General features: G+C 57.6%; 1 protein-coding gene across 2 annotated transcripts; it reads left to right on the top strand.

The window, feature by feature from the left end:
* The first annotated feature begins 6978 nt into the window (after positions 1-6978).
* On the top strand, positions 6979-20408 carry LOC135978187 (histone H3.v1-like). 2 transcript variants are annotated; one of them, XR_010595603.1, is made up of 4 exons: positions 6979-7848; positions 12984-15588; positions 17946-18137; positions 20145-20408. XR_010595603.1 is itself a non-coding variant. In XM_065579220.1 (2 exons), the coding sequence occupies exon 1, from the start codon at positions 16565-16567 to the stop codon at positions 16799-16801; it is 237 nt and encodes a 78-aa protein (XP_065435292.1). In that variant the 5' UTR covers positions 15697-16564; the 3' UTR covers positions 16802-18137; positions 20145-20408. The 2 variants fall into 2 exon arrangements, 1 of the variants encoding a protein (XP_065435292.1); XM_065579220.1 differs by lacking the exons at positions 6979-7848; positions 12984-15588 and having other exon boundaries at positions 15697-18137.
* The last annotated feature ends 1369 nt before the right edge of the window (positions 20409-21777 follow it).

Raw genomic sequence — 21777 nt, 5'->3', positions numbered from 1 at the left:
GGATTCAATGACCTCTCGAGGTCCCCTCCAGTCCTAGAATCTATGAATCTATGAAGGAGGCACCAGCCTGTCATGTGTGATCTAAGGAGCAGGAAAAGAATCTGGGAATTACCTTTTGTAAAATCTCATCTTCTTTCGAAAACCTGTGGAAATAGCTGATTCAAGAAGTTGTTGACAGATGGATAGTACGCATCTATCACCTCCTGGGTTCACCAGCCGTTGTCAACCAAGCAAGTTGGCAGACTGAAGGCAGGGCAAGAATGTTGAACCAGAACGGTCTTTGCTCTTGTCACACATGACATCACAATAAACTTATGCATACACACACACACACATAGACATACAGACAGAGGCTGGTACCATTAGCAACACTGAGAGACTCAGCCAAAATCTCTAGGAATTTTGATTTCTGGGAGGGGATGCACAAAGGACTGATACTTTGCATGTACAGAATATATCACATTGTACCTGTGGAGTTACAGAGTAGTTTACAAGCTTGAATTCAAGAAGCCTGACAGTTGCTCCGAGCAGGACCAGGTCATGGTGGGGCTGTACTGAGGGGTCTGCGAGCTGCAGCGGGACGCGCTGGACTGGGTTTCGCTCTGGTGGAGCAGGTGAGAGGGTCTGGGGGCCAGTGCATTGGGGGAGGGGCTGTCACCCCAGTGGCTGAATCCCGGAGCACTGACCCCCTCACCCCTCTTGTGGCTGAAGTCCAGAGCCCCAACCTCCCTCCCTGCCCTCCTGTGGATGAGTCGCAGAGCCCAGACCCCCCACTCCCCTCCACCTCCCCAGCGGCTGAAGCTTGGAGCCCTGATCCCCCCACCATGGCAGCCAAAGACCAGGTCTCTTCCCTTCATCTCTCTTGCTGGCTTGAGCCTGGACCACAAGCCCAGAGTCCTCCCTCCCCCCTGGGTGCTATAGCCCGGATCCTGGAGTCTCTACCCAGTTGTGGGAGACCAGAGCCCCAAACCCAGAGCTCCCCCTCCGTCGATCAAGCCTGGAGCCCTGAGCTCATCCCCACCCCCGGGAGTTGTTTCGGAAGATGGTAAACACCTATGTAGGGCCCTATGAAATCTCTTTTATTATTGGGGAGTTTCCAATTTAGTATTTTCTGAGTTTTGTCCTTTCCATTTCTTAAAAATTAATTCCGTCTTTCTGGTTTTTGTATTAATCACAATTGTTTGATACACTAACCACAGTTAAGTAGCTTTACTATAAATGCACACAAATGTTCAGAAGTGTCTTGCAAGGGGAGAAACTGATTTTACTAAAAGAATCCTACAATTTAAACAAAACTTCCTGCAGATGCACAGTGTACGGTAAAAGTGACACTTTTAACTCACCTTTTAAAGTAGCCATCGGTAACACGACCAACTGATATTGCTGAACTACAGGTTTCAGAGTAGCAGCCGTGTTAGTCTGTATCCGCAAAAAGAACAGGAGTACTTGTGGCACCTTAGAGACTAACAAATTTATTAGAGCATAAGCTTTCGTGGGCTACTGCCCACTTCTTCGGATGCATATAGAGCGGCACATATATTGAGGAGATATATATACACACATACAGAGAGCATGAACAGGTGGGAGTTGTCTTACCAACTCTGAGAGGCCAATTAAGTAAGAGAAAAAAAATGGCCTCTCAGAGTTGGTAAGACAACTCCCACCTGTTCATGCTCTCTGTATGTGTGTATATATATCTCCTCAATATATGTGCCGCTCTATATGCATCCGAAGAAGTGGGCAGTAGCCCACGAAAGCTTATGCTCTAATAAATTTGTTAGTCTCTATAGTGACACTACAGTCCACAGCAGTGTGTATGGGGGGGAGGGAGGTTGTGGGGGAGTGGAGTGTGTGTGTGTGTGTGTGTGTGTGTGTGTGTGTGTGTGTGTGTGTGTGTGTGTTGGGGGAGAGTATGTATGGGTGTGTTGGGAAGTGGGGGAGGAGTGTGAGTGTGTGGGTGGAAGTTTATGGGGCGCAGTGGAGGTGAGCGTGGGGGTGGGGGTGGAAGTTTGTGGGGGAAGTGGAAGTGAGTGTGTGTATTGGGGGAGTGTGTGGGTGGAAGTTTGTGGGGGCAGCGGAGGTGAGTGTGTGAGTGGGGGTGGGTGGAAGTTTGTGGGGGCAGTGGAGGTGAGTGTGTGGGTGGAGGTGAGTGTGTGGGTGGAAGTTTGTGGGGGCAGTGGAGGTGAGTGGGTGGAGGTGAGTGGAAGTTTGTGGGAGCAGTGGAGGTGAGTGTGTGCGTGGGGTGGGCGTGAGTGGAAGTTTGTGCGGGCAGTGGAGGTGAATGTGTGGGTAGGGGGTGTGGGTGGAAGTTTGGGGGGCAGTGGAGGTGAGTGTGTGGGTGGGGTGGGCGTGGGTGGAAGCTTGTGGGGGCAGTGGAGGTGAGTGTGTGGGTGGGGTGGGCGTGGGTGGAAGCTTGTGGGGGCAGTGGAGGTGAGTGTGTGGGTGAGGGTGGGTGGAAGTTTGTGGGGGCAGTGGAGGGAAGTGTGTGGGTGGGGTGGGCGTGGGTGGAAGTTTGTGGGGGCAGTGGAGGTGAGTGTGTGTGGGGGGTGTGGGTGGAAGTTTGTGGGGGCAGTGGAGGTGAGTGGGTGGGTGTGGGTGGAAGTTTGTGGGAGCAGTGGAGGTGAGTTTGTGCGTGGGGTGGGCGTGAGTGGAAGTTTGTGGGGGCAGTGGAGCTGAATGTGTGGGTAGGGGGGTCTGGGTGGAAGTTTGTGGGGGGCAGTGGAGGTGAGTGTGTGGGTGGGGGTGTCTGTGGGGGCAGTGGACGTGAGTGTGTGTGTGGGTGGAAGTTTGTGGGGGCAGTGGAGGTGAGTGTGTGGGTGGGGTGGGCGTGCGTGGAAGTTTGTGGGGGCAGTGGAGGTGAGTGTGTGGGTGGGGTGGGCGTGGGTGGAAGCTTGTGGGGGCAGTGGAGGTGAGTGTGTGGGTGAGGGTGGGTGGAAGTTTGTGGGGGCAGTGGAGGTGAGTGTGTGGGTGGGGTGGGCGTGGGTGGAAGTTTGTGGGGGCAGTGGAGGTGAGTGTGTGGGTGGGGGTGGGGGTGGAAGTTTATGGGGGCAGTGGAGGTGAGTGTGTGTGTGGGTGGAAGTTTGTGGGGGCAGTGGAGGTGAGTGTGTGGGTGGGGGGAAGTTTGTGGGGGTAGTGGAAGTGAGTGTGTGTGTGGGTGGGGGGAAGTTTGTGGGGGTAGTGGAAGTGAGTGTGTGGGTGGGTGTGGGTGGAAGTTTGTGGGGGGAGTGGAGGTGAGTGTGTGGGTGGGGGGAAGTTTGTGGGGGCAGTGGAGGGGAGTGTGTGGGTGGGGGGAAGTTTGTGGGGGCAGTGGAGGGGAGTGTGGGGGTGGGGGGAAGTTTGTGGGGGCAGTGGAGGGGAGTGTGGGGGTGGGGGGAAGTTTGTGGGGGCAGTGGAGGGGAGTGTGGGGGTGGACGTTTGTGGGGGCAGTGGAGGGGAGCGTGACTGTGGGCGTTGGGGCAGTCAGGAGGCTGGGGGTCCCGTCTCCGTGTGAGCTGGAGCTGCCTGAGCAGGGCTGAGCTGAGGGGAGAGGAGCAGCCCAGGGGCCGCGCGGGGGGCAGAGCAGCAGCAGCCGTGTGGGGCTGGGGCTGGAGCCCTCTGGAGCCAGGTGTGGGGAGCAGCTGGGCAGAGTGAGGGGGTCCTTGGGCAGCGGGCCCAGCACAGGGAAACCCCAACAGTCTGGAGGCCTTGCAGGCCGCACTGGGAGGGGTATTGTAACCCCCGCGGGGGGGAGGGGCCCTGCCACCTAGACCCTGAGGGCGTGTGGCCACCGCCAGAGCGAGTGTCCGACCCGCGGAGTCCCTGCAGCACAGCGAGGGCCTGGCCAGGGGCCTGGGACGTGTGAGGAGCAGACTGTGAACTGCCCTGACGTTCCAGCCACAGCTGTTTGGGGTTCCCCGTGCCACAGAGCGGGGTGACGGCTTTTCCTTTCACCTTCCCCAGTTTCTCCTTATTTTTCATGACTTGCTGTTTAATAACTTGTGTTTGCTTTGAACTATATGCGATGATCAGTGGGTCAGGGAAGCGTCCGGAGCAGAGAGAGTACCCCGGAATGGAGACACCCGAGCCCTGTCCTAAGTACAACAACCAGACTGAGGGTCGAGCCCCAGGAATCCTGGGCCCAGCCTGTCTGGGTTACGAGGACTCTGCCACACGAGAGTAGAAGGGGTGTCCTGGAGTCATGCGGGCCTCTGGGTGAAGGGAGTGGGAGTAAGGACTCAGATCCTTTCGCCAGCCAATTCGACGGGGGTAGTGTATGAGCCAGGAAAGGTCCCCACGATAGCGGGACCATTCCCCCGCTTACATAGGCCTGGACACAGAATGCCTTTAGCTGTGGATTGCACTGCAGATCTGATTGGCTGTAAATCCTGGATACCTCTGGCAACATGAGACCGCATGAACTGGTCCTTTCCTATGGTCTGGCTCTGGTGAGGTAAGACTCAAAGGTCTTTTCACGGTTGGACCAGGACAGACTCTGGGGAGTGCATTATTCTCCTCAGCACTTGCATTCTGTAGTGCCCTGGCAGCAAGATCCCAGGTGAATGTGTGGGTTACTCTACCTGGCAGGGTCAGGTTTTCTGTTCAGTTTTTAATGACTGAAATGCTCTTCTCTTCTTTTTGCGGATACAGACTAACACGGCTGCTACTCTGAAACTTCTCTTCTTTGTAACCTAGGCACACGTTTTGACTGTAATCGCGGAGCGGAAGCAGAAAATAGTCACCATTCCCCCGAGATGCCCAGCTAAAGAGGGAACTTTTCAGTAAGAGCTCCCTGCTGGTTCACACATGCATGTAGACAGCGTCCATGCGGGTGTCTGTCAGTGAGGTTTCTCTGTCTGTTCTGTCAAATGTTTGCCTACTTGTTTTCTGGCTGGTGCCGGCTAAAAGGATTTCGTATCCGAGGAAGGACGTAGCCTCCTGGTTAGCAAACAAACAAAGCAGCACATTTCATGCCCAGATTCCATTTAGTCGTAAATCGACATTGTGATGGTTCCCCACCAAGGAAAGTTACCCCGTCTTTAGGAAAATGACTGAAGTATGAATGCCAAACACAATTCCAATAGAGGATTCAAAGCAAGGTTTTCTACGTGTTGATTATAAAGGGTTTAATTTAAATCAGTCCACCCTGAGGTGAGCAATTACGAGTTGTTATCTTCACTGAAGGCAGTTGAGGTCTAAGCCCTTGGTTCTGTCTGAATGGAAATTCGTTCCATTTACTAATCCGGTTTCAGGAGCATTGTGTGGGGTGCAAGGAGAGGTCAGTCCCATGAGGACAGACGGCTTTGGATGTAAAGGTCGTGGGCAGCACCTGTAACACCTCCCCCCCAACGTGCCCTCGCTTGTCCTGGCTCCGGAGCTGCGGCTGGAGCGGGGCTCGAGTCAAACCCTTTGGCGCTGAAGCCCAGTGTTGACATCTCGCTCTCGGGGGCCCAGACTGACCCAGCCACAATCCCCACGCGAGGGGGGGCCGAGCTCTGTCTCCCGTGGCCGTGGGGAGCATCTCGGGAGAAGCGGATGCTCCGTCCCCCGTGAGCGCACCGGCCCCGGGTGCAGCGGGGGGACCGGGGCCAGGCGGCGATGTCCTGGGGCTGAAAGTGCCACTTAGACCTGACCGGGCACCGCGGCTGAGCGCCCCGGGGCCCCCGAGCTGGGCGGTGCGGGGCGGTGCGCCCCTGGGTGCGCGGGGCCGGGCCAACCTCCGCGGGGAACGGGCACCCAGCCCCGCCCTGACCTGTCCCCGCCCCCAGCCCCGCCCCGCTCTGCCCCCCAGCCCCGCCCCGCCCCGCCCCGCCCCGCTCTGCCCCCCTCCCAGCCCCGCCCCACCCCGCTCCGCTCTGGACCCTCCTCGCCCGGGGGCCTGGCCTCAGCCCTGATCGCTCTGCCCCACCCCCCAGCCGCCACATGCCCCGCCCACTGCGACGGCCTTTCGCCTCCCCAGCGCCCCCGCCCCTGAAACTCCTCTACCCAGGACGAGGCCGGAAGCGGAAGTGAGTGCAGCGCTCAGGACGCCATTAGGAGAAGGTCAGAGGCACCAGAGGGCGGGGCGGAGTGGGGCCGTTCCATGCGGCTCCTGCCAGCTCCGGTGCATTGTGGGATTCCTCCTTCCTCCCAGCGAGTCTCTGCTGTTCTCAGTCACGTGTCGCCTTCGCGCCTCCGCGCGCCACAAGCAGCCCGGCCCCGCCCCCCGCCCGAGTCTGCTCCCGTGCGGCCCCTTCAGCCCCTCCCCCACCTACTCCCTGCTCCTTAGAGCCCCGACATCCCCCTCTGCCCCCAACCTGCTCTGTCCCCCCCAGCCCCCCATCCACCCCCTGCGCCCCGCCCTGTCCCCGTGGGGCCCCCTCAGCCCCCTCATCCCCTCCCCCACCCGCTCCCTAGAGCCCCGACATCCCCCTCTGCCCCCAAACTGCCCTGTCCCCCCCCAGCCCCCCATCCACCCCCTGCGCCCCGCCCTGTCCCCATGGGGCCCCCTCAGCCCCCCATCCGCTCCCTAGAGCCCCGACATCCCCCTCTGCCCCCAACCTGTCCTGTCCCCCCAGCCCCCCATCCACCCCCTGCGCCCCGCCCTGTACCCGCGGGGCCCCGTCAGCCCCCTCATCTCCTCCCCCACCCGCTCCCTAGAGCCCCGACATCCCCCTCAGCCCCCAACCTGCCCCGTCCCCCTCCCGCCCCCCCATCTACCCCCTGCGCCCCGCCCTGTCCCCGTGGGGCCCCCTCATCCCCTCCCCCACCGGCTCCCTAGAGCCCCGACATCCCCCTCAGCCCCCAACCTGCCCCGTTTCCCCCCACCCCCCATCCACCCCCTGTGCCCCGCCCTGTCCCCGTGGGGCCCCCTCAGCCCCCCCATCCCCTCCCCCACCCACTCCCTGCTCTGTAGGGCCCTGACATTCTCTTCAGCCCCCCAACCTGCCCCATCCCTGGGCCTCCCCAGCCCCACATCCACCCCCAGCCCTGTCCTGCGCCCATGGGGACCCCCAGCCTCAGTCCTGCTCCCCAAACTCCCCCTAGTTCACCCCCCAGCCCTCCGTCATCCCCCAGCGCTCCCCTCCCCCACCCTGTCCTCTCTCCGTGGCCTTTCCCTTTCCCCTGCCAAGGTGCTGCCTCTCTCAGCGTCCTCCTCCCACCTCGCCCCAATCGACTCCAGCCCATTTCTCCAGTACTGGGCCCCACGTCCCTGTCACCCCATTGCCTTCTCCATCCCCAGTGTGCGAGTCCCTCATCTCCACTCTCTGCTACCCCCCAACCTGCTGGATTCCCCTTTTCAGACCCTGTGGGGCCCTCCAACCTGCCCCACCTTTCCTCTCTGGGCTCTCTAAATCCCCCAGTCCCACAGTGCACTTGGTAACCCTACTCTCCTCTACCTCTAATCCTCCTAGTCCCTTACCTTGGGTCCTCCTGGATACCTCAAACCCACAGTCCCGCCCCCCACATATATCCCAGTCCTCATTCACACGCTGAGCCAGTCCCTTGAGGCCCCCACTGCCCACCAAACTTCTCCATCCATGAGGCCCGGGAAGCGGGGGCATGCTCCCAATTTGGCTGGGCTTAGTGTGTGTGTGTGTGTGCTGGGCTCACAAAGGCATTTTGCTCCCTTGGGGTGGGGTGTGGCTTTTGGCACAAGGTGACATGGCTTGGTAGCCCTGTGGATGCCATGTGGTGTCTGGAATGGGGAGAGTGTGTTCCCATGATGCCCCTTCCCCTCTGCCTGCAGAGCTGAGGAAAGACAGGTCTGAGGAGCAGAGCAGAAGCTCTGGGAAGGAGAAGAGCAATATGAAGATGGAGTCTAAGATGACACCAGGTGACTTCTGTGGAGGGAGACATGCTGGACAGCGCCAAGGACTTGGGAGACAACAGGTGTGAGCCCAGGGCACAGAGAGAGCTGGGGGAGGGTCTCTGTGTCTGTAACACTTCCCAGTCCTCTCTCACAGATGGAGTCCAAGAGGGAGAGGAAGGAGAGGACAAGAGCCCCAGTACTAAAGAACAATAAGGTGCATCCTAGCTGGGCCTGGGGCTCTGTGGGGTTAAGACTAGTGGACTGTGGAAGGGACAAGACTCTCCTGTGCAGAGTGACTCTGTTGGGTGCAGGTGCAGTGGGGTGCTTTCTAATTGTAGCTCTGACAACATCATGGGAAGGGGGTTCAGGGTAGAGCCCTGGGGTGTGGGAGATGCGAGAAGGAGAGTCTGGCCATCACGGCAGATTGCGATGATAACTTTTGTTTTTCCTTCTTGTGTTGTGTTTGGCACCAAGGGAAAAGAAGTGTGTGGTGGGGGTGGGGGACAGACTCCGTCTCGGTGGTGAGATGGAAAGCGAGCGAGAGCGCAAGCGTTGTTGATGTCAGGCAAGACTTGTCCAGCTGGGAGCGGAGCAGCTGTCACTGTCTGTGAGACCAGTGTCTGGTTTGGTGAGGGCTCTGGTCACAGGCCCCGTGGCTCCAGGCAGGGACTTCCCGTTAGCTGGGTGTGGGTTTGTTTTAAAAAAAAAACAAGAAAAAGGGTTTCCTGACTAGCTGTGGATTCAAGGGAGATGATGATGTCATTTATGGGGGCTGTTCATCTCTCTGGCCAGCAGTGGTGTTTGCTCCCTAGCAGTAGGTTGGGTCCATGAGGGATTGCTGCTGGATTGGCTGTAGGAGCTGGGTCTGGGGAGTCCCCACAGAACTGCCCGGCGGAAAGAGGGGGCTGTTCAGTTCTGCTGACTTTGCAGGTGGATACAGCCTTTTGGGTCCTAGTGCCGGTGGTGCTCCCCGTCTGTGTGCTGGGAGGGGCCATCCTGTTCTCTGTACAGCAGGGAGTGCATGTGCATGTGCTGGGGTGGGGTGTGGGAAATAAGCAGTAGGGAAGGAAGGGGGTGGGATGTGGAGGAGATGGGCAGTGGGGAAGGGGCATGGGATGGGAAAGAGAAGGGAATGGGGGATGCGGAGACAGGGGAAAACCGGGAGTCCGGCATGCAGCATCCCCTTGGCAGCAGCTGAGGCTCGCCAGTTAAGCAGCCCCATCGAACCCTCCCCCTGACTAGCCCCACTTCCCCTGCATCTGTACCACCCCGACGAGCCCCCCGACACCCACCCCACAAAGCCCCAGCCAGCTGCACTTGGACCCCCACCCCAATGAGCCCCACCTCCCCTGCACCCACCCTCCCGCTGAGCTCCCCACACCTAGACACCCCCTGCTGAACCCCAAGCACCTTCACCTGGACCCCTCTACAGAGTCCCACTGCTCCATCCCCCAACGAGCCCCTGTGCATCCAGATCCCCCACTGAGCCACCTGCACCCCGACTGCTCCACCCAGAACCCTGTTAGCCCCACCTGGATCCCCCCACACTGAGCCCCTCCACACTTGCATCCTGCTGGGCTGAGCCTGCCTCCCACACCTGGTGCACCTGGCGCAGAGGGGCAGTGCCCAAAGGTATTTCTGGGGCAGGCCCATCCCTTACACTGTGTCAGGGTCCGGTGCAGCCTCACTGTCGAGTCCCTGTCCTGGGAAGGGAGTGGGGAGGCTGCAGGGTGATCTCCCACCTGCATGCAGCCAGTGGCCTGGGCTCCCCCTGCCAGGCTGCAGCTTCCACGTTTATTTATTGACAAATAAAATTTGCAGAATTTTAAAATAGTGCACAGAATTTTGAATGTTTTGGTGCTGAATTTCCTCAGGAATAAGGGGGTGGGGGTAATGGGCGGGGGGCAGTATGGCAGAGCACGCTGGCAGAGCAGGGCTGGGTGGGCCAGTGGCCTCTGGCGGGGTTGCGTGGACCGTGGCTGTACCTCCCCTCTCCCCCCGCGCCTTGCCCCTGGCCAGCCCCTCACTCTGGGGATCAACCCCCCTCGTGCCATGCCCCATTCCCCCATGGGAGCCCACAAATGTGTTTGGCGCCGGCCCTACAAAAGGTTAATCGGGCCCTGTCCACACCTCCTTGTGCTGGGCAGTGCATGGACAATCGGAGGGACAGCAGGATGATGTGGAGATCGATGAGTGTGTGAGGCAGGCAGATGGATGGGGGGTGTGTGTGGCATACAGTGGGGGCTGGCCCTGTCATCTCCTGCCCCCATCTGACTCCGCCCCTGTCTCTCGCAGGCAGCACTCAACAGAGAGTGGCTCTGTAGCGTTACACTGGTGCCTACATCCAGTGCGTACAGCTGGGCGTAATGTGCTCCTGGAGAGCTCGGGCAGGGACAAGCGTGGGGCTCACGGCTGCTGAACCAGCTACTCCAGAGATTGCCACAGATCTCACTCCCCCCCCCCCCCTTGGGCAGCAAGACCCTGGCCGGGGGTTCCTTGTCCCTCCTATCAGCCAAAGCAGCCTGCTCAGCACAGAGACCGAGGTCACCTGCCCCCGCCCAGCCTGGCTGGAGCTGCTCCAGCCCCGAATTGCTGGTATCCAGCCTGGCTGGAGTTGGTTTGATGTCCTAGCGGAGTCCGTTCCCCACTGTGGTTAGTTGCTCTTTCTCTGCTTCCCCATAGCCCCTCCCCAGAGTCTGTCACTGCTTGGCCTAAAAGCTTCTTCCCCTTTGGGGCTGTGTGTTCTGGGGTCTCTGCTGGCAGCAGGGACACTGCTCTGGCTTTGGGCAGGTGCTCGGCAAGGTAGGGTTGTAACTTAGAGCTTTCTTCAGCAGAAATTTTAGTAAAATTAGCCTTTGCCTCATTTCTGAAAGTGCAGAATAAGACCCAGGCACCCCCCTGCTCACCGGGGATATGTGTGGGTAGGTGTCAGGGTGCAGTGCCCCCTGCTGCCCAGATGGGATAGTGCCATATGTGTATCTCTCCCCCAACACTGTGATAGTGATCCCTGCTGGCCAGGCACGGGAGTGCCCTGTCAGTGCCTTCTTGTTGGAGCAGTGACCCCTGGTGGCCACTGATGGCAGTTGCCTATGTGACCCCACCACTACCATTGCGCCTGTGACGGTTGGTGGCTGGGTGAGGCAGGGCCCTGTATGTATATCAGCCATTGGGGCAGTGCCCTCTGCGTATCCCACACTCATCTCAGTGAAGCGTGTTGCCCAGGCGGGGCTGTCCCCTGTGTGTATTTACACACCCCAGCCCCTGCACTGGGGCAGTGGCCACTGGTAGCCAGAGGAGTCGGTGCCCTAGGTATGTTCTTCACTTCCCCCAAGGGGGCAGGGGCCTGGGTGTCAGGCAGTGCCTGCGTATCTTCCAACGCCATTGTGGCCGTGAGCCCTGCTCCTGGTGTGCGTCACTCCCCACTAGGGATGTGCCCTGTTGGCCACGTGGGGCAGTGCCGTGTGTGTAGCTCCCCCTCACCCTCTGTGCCAGGTATGGCAGGCACTGATCCCTGCATGCCCGTGGGGCAGTGCCCTCTGTGTATCCCCCAACTGGGGCAGTGACCCCTGCTGGCCAGCTGGGGCAGTGCCATGTGTGTGTGTGTGTTCTATTTGGGTAGTGACCCCTGGGGGCTAAGTGAGGCAGTGGCCTTTGATTTCCTCTTCTCTCCACACACACACCCCTCTCCCTCTCTCTCTCTGTCTGACACAGTGCCCCCTGTTGGCCAGTTGGGGCACTACCCGATGTGTATCTCTAGTGATTGGAGCAGTGACCTCCTGGTGTGGCAGTGCCCTCTTGGTATCTCCCCCCCCCGCACACACACACCATTGTGGTAGTGGCCACTTCAGGCAGTGGCCTGTTTCATTCCCCTACCACCACCATTGCAGCAGTGACCCCTGGTGGCCAGGTGCAGCAGTGCCCTGCGTGTATCCCCCCAACCAGTGCCCAGTCTGTGACCTCTGGTAGCCACGTGGGGCAGTGGCCTGTGTGTACCATCTCCACTAGAGCAGTGACCCCTGGTGTCTTGGTGCTAAGATGCAGCCACCTCTGGGTTACACAGTGGGGCTGTTTATAGGCCAGTGGGGACAGGCCCCCTCTGTTCCAGGAAGTAGGGAATAGCTGGGACTCGGGGCTGAGCGCTCCACCTTGTATGTACGTGTGATGCTGTTAAGGCTGCTTCCCCACTTTGAACTTTAGGGTACAAATGTGGGGGCCTGCATGAAGACTTCTAAGCTTAACTACCAGCTTAGATCTGGTCCACTGCCACCATTCCCAAATGGATTCCCTTCCCTGGGAAGCCTTGAGAAACTCTTCACCAATTCCCTGGTAAATACAGATCCAAACCCCTTGGATCTTAAAGCAGGGAGAAATGAACCACTCCCCCTCCTTCTCCCACCAACTCCTGGTGAATACAGTTTCAACCCCCCTGAGATCTTAAAACAAGGAGAAATTAACCATCCCCCCTCCTTCCTTTCACCAACCCCTGGTGAATACAGATTCAACCCCCCTGGGATCTTAAAACAAGGAGAAATTAACCATCCCTCCTCCTTCCTTTCACCAACCCCTGGTGAATACAGATTCAACCCCCCTGGGATCTTAAAACAAGGAGAAATTAACCATCTCCCCTCCTTCTTTCACCAACTTCTGGTGAATACAGATCCAACCCCCTTGGATTTAAAAACAAGGAAAAATCAATCAGGTTCTTAAAAAGAAGGCTTTTAATTAAAGAAAAAGGTAAAATTATTTCTGTAAAATTAGTATGGAAAATAACTTTACAGGGTAATCAGACTTAAAGAGCTCAGAGGACCTCCCTCTAGCCTCAGGTTCAAAGTATAGCAAACAAAGATAAACACTCTAGTAAAAGGTACATTTACAAGTTGAGAAAACAAAGGAAAACTAACACGCCTTGCCTGGCTATTTACTTACAAGTTTGAAATAGGAGAGACTTGTTTAGAAAGATGTGGAGAACCTGGATTGATGTCTGGTCCCTCTCAGTCCCAAGAGCGAACAACAACCCAAACAAAGAGCACAAACAAAAGCCTTCCCCCCACCAAGATTTGAAAGTATCTTGTCCCCTTATTGGTTCTTTGGTTCAGATGCCAGCCAGGTTACCTGACCTTCTTAACCCTTTACAGGGAAAAGGATTTTGGAGTCTCTGGCCAGGAGGGGTTTTATAGTACTGTACACAGGACAGCTGATACCCTTCCCTTTATAGTTATGACAGACGCGCTGAGCACCTTTCCCCGACGTGAAGAAGACCCTGTGTGGCTCCAAAGCTGGTCCAGTAACAGATATCACCTCACTAGCCTTGTCTCCCTGTCTTCCATTCTGCAAGTGTCCAACTTCCCCTTCGCTGCTGCTCTCCAACCCCCCCAGGCAACACCCCCAGGTCCCTTCACCTGCCAAACCTCCCCTGGACCCTGAGCCCGACCCCAACCCTGGGGGGGCTCCCCACCTGCAAACCCTATGGAGCCTGGGGGGCCTGCTCCGAGGAGGGGAGGGGAAACCTGGGGCCACAAACTCAGTCATGCGGTTGAGGCTGCCCCTGCAAGGAGAAGCGGGGTGGGAGGGGAGAGAAGAGTGAAGCAATGCATGCTGGGAGATAGAATCGTAGAACTGGAAGGGACCTCGAGAGGTCTCTAGTCCAGTCCCCTGCACTCAAGGCAGGACGAAGTATTATCTAGACCAGCCCTGACAGGTGTTTGTCCAATCCGCTCTTCAACCTCCCCAAGGATGGAGATTCCACAATCTCCTTAGGCAATTTATTCCAGAGCTTAACCATCCTGACAATTAGGAAGTTTTTCCTAATGTCCAACCTAAACCTCCCTTGCTGCAGTTTAAGCCCCTTGCTTCTTGTCCTATCCTCAGAGGTTAAGAAGAACAATTCTTCTCCCTCCTCCTTGTAACAACCTTTTAGGTACTTGAAAACTGTTGTTATGTCGCCTCTCAGTCTTCTCTTCTCCAGACTAAACAAACCCAGTTTTTTCAATCTTCCCTCAAAACTCATGTTTTCTAGACCTTTAATCATTTTTGTTGCTCTTCTCTGGACTTTCGCCAATTTGTCCACATCTTTCCTGCAATGTGGAGCCCAGAACTGGATACAATGCTCCAGTTGACACGTAATCAGCACGGAGTAGAGCGGAAGAATTACTTCTCGTGTCTTGCTTACAATACTCCTGCTAGTACATCCCAGACTGATGTTCGCTTTTTTTGCAACAGCGTTACACTGTTAACTCATATTTAGCTTGTGATCCACTATGACCCCCCCAGATCCCTTTCTGCAGTACTCCTTCCTAGGCAGTCAATTCCCATTCTGTATGTGTGCAACTGATTGATTGCTCCTTCCTAAATGGAGCACTTTGCATTTGTCCTTATTGAATTCCATCCTGTTTACTTCAGACCATTTCTCCAGTTTGTCCAGATCATTTTGAAGTTTAATCTTATCCTCCAAAGCACTTGCAACCCCTCCCAGCTTGGTATCGTCCGCGAGCTTTATAAGTGCACTCTCTATGCCATGATCTACATCTAGGGTGACCAGATGTCCCGATTTTATAGGGACAGTCCCGATTTTTGGGTCTTTTTCTTATATAGGCTCCTATTACCCCCCACCCCCGTCCCGATTTTACACATTTGCTGTCTGGTCACCCTATCTACATCGTTGATGAAGATATTGATGTAGCGTCTCAGCAGGGCTCTATCTCCCCTCAGCCACGCCGGGCCCCGTGACACCATGGGAGATGTGGTGTCTCCTGCCTCCATCTCCCATCAGCCACTGTGAGGGCCATGGCACCATGGGAGTGGTTGTCTCTCCGGCCTCCATGTCCTGTCAGCCACTGCAAGGCCTGGCCCAGACTTCCCATTTCCGGTGTGAGTCCGGAAGCAGAAGTTGCCATGAGTTGGTGCCAGGAAGGGTGATGCTGTTGTCAGGAGAAAGCAAGAGGAGTAGGTGGGGTCCGTGCTACTGTGGGGAGGTGCTGCCCTTGCTGTGAAAGGGCCCAGCTGTTATGGGAGATGTCGTCGCCCTGCCCTGCCATGCTCTGCACCAGCCCCTGCCTGTCACGGGAGGTGCAGGCTCCAGCCTGCAGAGCTGCAGCAGGGAACTTTGGATGTGAGATTGAAATGGAGTTTTAGTGCCATTATTTTTTTATTTCAAAACAGAACAAAACAAACCTAATTTATCTCAAACCTACAAACAGGATTTTACAAACCATGAGTGTGGTTTAGGTCCTTAAAACCTTACATAATTACACACCAATATTTACACACGCAAATTCTTTTTTGCCTAATATCCCTTGCACTGCTCTAATTATTTTTGTATAATACTGTACCCTGATTACATTCCCATTTTGTATAATCGAACGCAGTCAAGTTAACTTCCAGTAGAAACCTCATATATATAGTGATTTTGATTACAAACATTTCTGTGGGGAAAATCAGCAGCAAAATCATCCGGCCCGAGCATCATGAGATTTTCCCAGGGCCCCCAAAGTTGCCCGAGGCCCCTGGGCATGGGCCCCCCAAGTTGCCCGAGGCCCCTGGGCATGGGCCCCCCAAGTTGCCCGAGGCCCCTGGGCATGGGCCCCCTATGCGTTAATCCACCACTGCAATGGCTGCGGAACTCAGGATCCCGCTTCCCGGAATGCCCGGAATGCCGGGCGGGGACGGAACACGCGGGGAGCGACCACCAGAGCCAATCAGAAGCCAGCGCTCAGAGACAAAGGGCTCGGTTTACATTCGGTTGTTGGCTGTTGCTGGAGTGGAGCAGAGGGAGACGCAGCACAGCCTGGGAGGTGCCCACTGACACTGAGACTGAAGACCTGGTAAGGATCCCCACGTGTGCTTGTTTTCCTTGTGAATTTCAAGCTGGCCAAGGAGTACAGGGCGGCATCAGCCCCTAGAGAATTGATACTCAACTCCCATTCTGCTGCACAGGGGCTGGGAGGAAGCTGGTTGTGGGGGGGTCGGGCCCCTTGTAAATGCTGTTATTGTTGATGGGTTATTAGTCTAGTTGCTCCTGTTCTTTCCTTAGCCCCAGGCCTTTCTTCCCTCTGCCCAATAAGCTCCCTCACTTGTTGTGTTGTTCCTGGGGGGATTGTGATAGATTTGTACCCCTTGTGCCTGGATGGTGATCCTCGTCTGTTATTGGGCACTAAACACTTCCCCAGGGCACAGCAGCCCTTGTGACTCAGGCGCTAGGAGGGGCCCCTTGGGGTGGAGTCTGCAGGTGCCAAGAGAGTCCTTCACTTCGGACGGAAGAATCCCAGCACCGCTACAGGCTGGGTGCCGACTGGCTAAGCGGCAGTTCTGCAGAAAAGGACCTGGGGTTACAGTGGATGAGAAGCTGGATACGCGTTAGCAGTGTGCCCTTGTTGCCAAGAAGGCTAATGGCATATTGGGCTGCATTAGTAGGAGCATTGCCAGCAGTTCGAGGGACGTGATCATTCCCCTCTATTCGACGTTGGTGAGGCCACATCTGGAGTACTGCATCCAGTTTTGCCCCCCCCCCCCCACTACAGAAAGGATGTGGACACATTGGAGAGAGCCCAGTGGAGGGCAATGAAAATAATCAGGGGGCCAGAGCACATGATTTATGAGGAGAGGCTGAGGGAACTGGGCTTATTAAGTCTGCGGAGGAGAACCTGTCTACAGAGGAGGAGGAGAATTTGTCAGCAGAAGAGGAGGAGGAGGAGCTCTCCATAGACGAGGAAGAGGACTTGACCACAGAGAAGGAGGAGGAAGAAGAAGGTAAAGGAAGAGGAAGAGAAGGACGTGGCCTTGGTGGAGGAACATCTGATCATGGAGCAAAAGGAAGAAGAGAAGGATCTGGCCATGGAGGAGGAAGAGGAGCACCTGCCTATGGAGGAAGAGGAGAAGGCCCAGGCCACAGAGGAGGACAAGGAGGACCTGGACCAGGAGGAGGAGAAGGAAGAGGACCCAGTAATGGAGGACGACGAGGATGTGGCCATGCAGGAGAAAGAAGAGAAGGAAGAGGAGGTACTGGCTATGGAGGAAAAGGAAGTGGAAGAAGATTAGGACTTGGCCACGGAGAAGGAGCAGGAGGAAGAGGACTTGGCACAGAGGAGGAGGAGGAGGATGTGGCCATGCAGGGGGAAGAAGAAGAGGCAGAAGAGGAGGGGGAGGACCTGGCTATAGACTAGGAGGACCCAGGAATGGAGGAGGAGGAGGATGTGCTGATGCAGGGGGAAGAAGAAGAGGAGGGGGAGGACCTGGCCATAGGAATGGAGCACGTGGTCATGGACAAGAAAGCAGAAGAGGATGACTTGGAGGAGGAGGAGGAGGAGGAGGAGGGCAAGGCCAAGTCCTCTTCCACCTCCATGGCCAGGTCCCCCTTGCCCAGATGTGTAAATAGGGCAGTAATGAGTAGGAGCAGGGGGGGAATCTTACCTCTCTCTATAGCATTAGTGAGAGAGATAATGGAATAGTGACAGCCAGTTCTGGTGTCTATGTTTTAAAAGGAGGGTGTTAAATTGAAGAGGGTGCAGAAAAGAGTCACACAAATGATCTGAGAGCTGGAGAAAATGACCTACAGTGAGAGACTCAGATTGTAGGTGGGTGAAATTTAATGGCCTGGAACATTCAGGAGGTCAGATGAGATGATCCAATGGTGCCTTCTGGCCTTAAGCTCTATGAAACTCGATGAAGCATCGCCTCCCTCCACCCCCCGCTCCGATGTGCTTCACCGCACAGAAGGGTGGCTGGACAGCCTAGAAAGACCCTGCTCCAAAGCGGCCCTGGTGGAGAAGACAGCGGTAAGAGTGAGAGATGAGTGAGAGACGGCTGTGGGGACCTGGTGGGAGGGCAGGAGATCTCGGACAAGGAGGGGGCTCCCCTGGGCAGGGCACTGGAGGGGACAGCAGAGAGCAGGGATTCCTGGGGCTGAGGTCTGGGCACCGCCAAGAGGAAATTCTGAGCGTAAGCGCTGGGGGCAGGTGGGGAATCGTGGGACTGGAGGGTAAGCTGAGGCTGGGGGTGGAAAGGTAAGGGGCAGCTGCGAGAGGCTGAGCAAGGGCCAAGTTGGAAGGGAAGGAAGGAATCGGGAGGACAGGGCCCAGCTGTGTTGCCAGAGGATCCTGCTGGCTGTGTCTGGGCAGCCTCTCTGGGAAGTGCCCAGGGGTCAGTGGGGCCTGAATCTGACCTTCTCCTTTGGGTCTTACAGGAACTAACTGAGGAGCTGCCCCAGGACTCTGGGCCCAGCTCTGTCCTCTCCAGCTCCATGGACCGCATGTGAAACCTCCCGTACCAGAAGCTCCCGTCTGGCTCCCCCAGCTCCGGTGCTGCTCAGACCCAGAGACGCTGCCTCCTCCATGGCCAGGTTCTCCTCCACCTCCTGCACAGCCTACAGTGATGGGTAAGGGAACCCGTGGCCACAGAGACCCCATGGGCACGGGTGGGGATTGAATCTGGGCCCTTCACCACGGGCACAAGCTCTGTCAGGCTCCCATTCAGAAAGCCATGGAAGGCTCTGCCTGCAGACACCCCCTCTCCATTCCCACTGCCCGCGGTGACAATGAAGAAGCAGGAGAATTTCTGCCAGAGAACCCCTGGGCTGCACAGTCGGGTGTCACTGGGACGTCTCTGGGAGCCATTTCCAGTGTGTTCTGGTGGGGTCATTTTCCTTCTCGAATCCAGGGTGTCTCTGCTCCCAGAATCTCAGCCAGGGAGGCCACCCTGCAGAATATGGCCCCGCAGTTTGGCGATGGGCTGCAGGAGTCACCACGTAGGTGTGCAGCAGCCGTAGCGCCTGCACTGACCATGGGCCAAAACCTGCAGCCCTGACAGCCCAGGATACCCCCACGGATGGCAATGGGAGGGTAGCCTGGGTAACTAGCTGCTGGGCCAGGGCATATAGAGAGAGGACTCAGAGATGCAGCAAACCAATGGCCAGAGAAGTGAAGGATGTAAGGGCAAGAGAAGAGCTAGGACATCTGGGGAGCTGCTGCGGCGCTTGGGTGAGTGTCTTGTCCCTGGGGGGATCTTCCCCTCTGGCCCCCCACCCCAGCCCCAGGGCAGCCTGCCTGCTGCACCCCAAACTCCTCATCCCTGGCCCAGCCCCACACCCTGCACCCCCTCCCGCACCCCAACGCCCTGTCCCAGCCCAGAGCCTGCACCCAGCACCCAAACCCCCTCCCATGCCCCCTCCTGCACCCCAACCCTCTGTCCCAGCCCAGAGCCTGCACCCAGCCCCCAAACTCCATCCTAGAGCCTGCACCCCCTTCTGCCCCCCTGCCCCAGCCCAGAGCCTGCACTCAGCACCCAAATCCCCCTCTCACACCCAGCCCCCAAACCCCCTCCTACACCCCAACTCCCGGTCCCAGCCCAGAGCCTGCACCCAGCACCCAAATCTCCCTCTCACACCCGGCCCCCAAACCCCCTCCCACACCCCCTCCTGCACCCCAACTCCCGGTCCCAGCCCAGAGCCTGCACTCAGCACCCAAACCCCCTCCCATACGCCCTCCAGCACCTCAACCCTCTGTCCCAGCCCAGAGCCTGCACCCAGCACCCAAACCCCCTCTCACACCCATCCCCCAACACCCCTCCCGTATCCGCTCCTGCACCCCAACCCCCTGCACCCAGCACCCAAACTCCCTCCTGCGCCCCAACCCTCTGTCCCAGCCCAGAGCCTGCACTCAGCACCCAAACCCCCTCCCATACGCCCTCCAGCACCTCAACCCTCTGTCCCAGCCCAGAGCCTGCACCCAGCACCCAAATCCCCCTCTCACACCCAGCCCCCAAACCCCCTCCCACACCCCCTCCTGCACCCCAACCCCCGGTCCCAGTCCAGAGCCTGCACCCAGCACCCAAACTCCATCCTATAGCCTGCACACCCTTCTGCACCCCAACCCCCTGCCGCAGCCCAGAGCCTGCACCCAGCACCCAAACTCCATCCCAGAGCCTGCACCCCTTCTGCACCCCAACCCTAACCCCCTGCCCCAGCCCAGAGCCTGCACCCAGCACCCAAACTCCCTCCTGCACTCCAACCCTCTGTCCCAGCCCAGAGCCTGCACCCAGCCCCTAAACCCCCTCTCACACCCAGCCCCCAAACCCCCTCCTGTGCCCCCAAACCCCCTCCCGTACCCCCTCCTGCACCCCAACCCCCTGTCCCAGCCCAGAGCCTGCACCCAGCACCCAAACCCCCTCTCACACCCAGCCCCCAAACCCCCTCCTGCACCCCAACCCCATGCTCCAGCCCAGAGCCTGCACCCCCTTCTGCACCCCAACCCCCTGTCCCAGTCCAGAGCCCGCACCCCAACTCCGTCCCAAAGCCCGCACCCCAAACCCCCTCCTGCACCCAAACGCCCTCCCTGAACCTTGCAGTCCCTTCTAACCCGATGGGTCTATAATTCTTTGATTCTAGCGTCTGTCACCTAAAAAGCCGGGCTGGTGCGTATGGATTTCCTCCGCATCCTCTGCACTGAAGACAGAAGTTTCTCCGCAATGGCCTGGTCTTCCTGGAGTGCTCCTTTAGCGCCTCGATCGCCTAGTGGCTTTGCTGACTGTTTGGCAGACTTCCTGCATCCCATGTACTTAACCAGTACTTTGCTGTTAGTTGTTGTGCCTTAGCTAGTTGCTCTTCACGTTCTTTTTTGGCCTTATTATACTTTTCATTTGACTTGCCAGAGTTTATGCGTCTTTGTATTTTCCTCACTAGGATTTGACTTCCAAAGTGCCTCTTTTACTCGGCTGTTTAGCCCTGGGGGCATTTTTTTTATCCTCGCACTGGTTTGTTTTTTATTTGCGGGATACATGTAGTGGGAGCCTCTAGCATGGTGTTTTTAAACAGTCTCCGTGCGCTTTGCTGGCATTTCACCCTGGCGTGTTGCTTTTAATTTCCATTTAACGAGCCCCCTCACGTCTGTGCAGTTCCCCTTTCTGAGTTGAATGCTCCTGCGGTGGGTTTCTTTGGCAGTTCCCCCTCCAGGGCTGTGCCATGTAATTGCATCAGGGCTGCGATTCCTGAGAGTAACTACTCCAGCGTGGAGGCTGCGCAGTGAGAGCTCACACCGTGCACTGTCCTAAGCAGAGAATGTCTCCAAGGGCCGGCGCTGCGGTACCGCTCCTCGCCAACGCCGCCCGGCTCCGCTGCATGTGCCCCATCAGCCAGCAGGGGTTTGTTCTCGATCGTCACAAACGGGGGATAAAAGGACTCTCCTGATCTGTGTGAGGGGGACGTTACCAGCATTCAGCCAGTATTCACAGAGGCGCTGGGCGTCATCTGGCCCCTCGGCAGCTCGGGGCATAGGGCAGAAAGTGAAGTCACAGCCTGCGCTGATTCAATGTACTGCCCACACGTTGCTCCCCTCCCCGACATGGCCTGTTCCCTTTCCCCTCCCTCGCCTGCCCCACTCAACGGGGCCTGTTTGCAACAGCAGCAGGTGCGGGGACAGGGGTCAGGAGCAACATTGACCCACGTATGTCACAGGGTCGGATAAGCTCAGATGAAAGCACATGGCCCCATTACTCTCTGGGAGGGGCCGGCAGGGATAGGACAGTGGCAGCGGCGGCTGGGGGGCACAGGGTCTCCTTCGCTCAGCTCAGGGCACTGTGCGGTTAACAGGACACTTGTTTTCCTTGGCGACAGCGTCATCTAGCCGTTCCTCCGTGACGCTCCCCAGTGCAGCAGGGCTCTACCCCTGCACCAAGGAACTAGGCCAGGCCGCGCTGCAGGGACGGCGCGAGGAGAGGTGGCCGGGCAGCTTCCCCTCAGCAATCAGCCCCACGGCCATCGAGATGCTCTTTTAAAGTCACTTTCCCAGTCAGGAAGGTGCAGAGGGGCCGGAGTGTGAGACAGAGCAGCCCACCTGCCCCCACAGGCCAGCCCATGCCATGCCGGCAGCTCAGTGCAGGGCACATTCCTGGTCACCGAGCTCAACGCCCATGGGCTCACCTGGATGGCGTGTCCCTCTGCCTAGGACGGCAGATCAGCCCCTTAGCACGGGGCTCTGGAGACCCCGCCCGCGAGAGGGGTCCCGCAGGGCAGAGAGCGGATC

The sequence above is a fragment of the Chrysemys picta genome, unplaced genomic scaffold (genome assembly GCF_011386835.1).
Source record: "Chrysemys picta bellii isolate R12L10 unplaced genomic scaffold, ASM1138683v2 scaf158, whole genome shotgun sequence".
Taxonomy (NCBI): Eukaryota; Metazoa; Chordata; order Testudines; family Emydidae; genus Chrysemys; species Chrysemys picta.
This window is presented reverse-complemented; position numbering and strand designations above follow the sequence as displayed.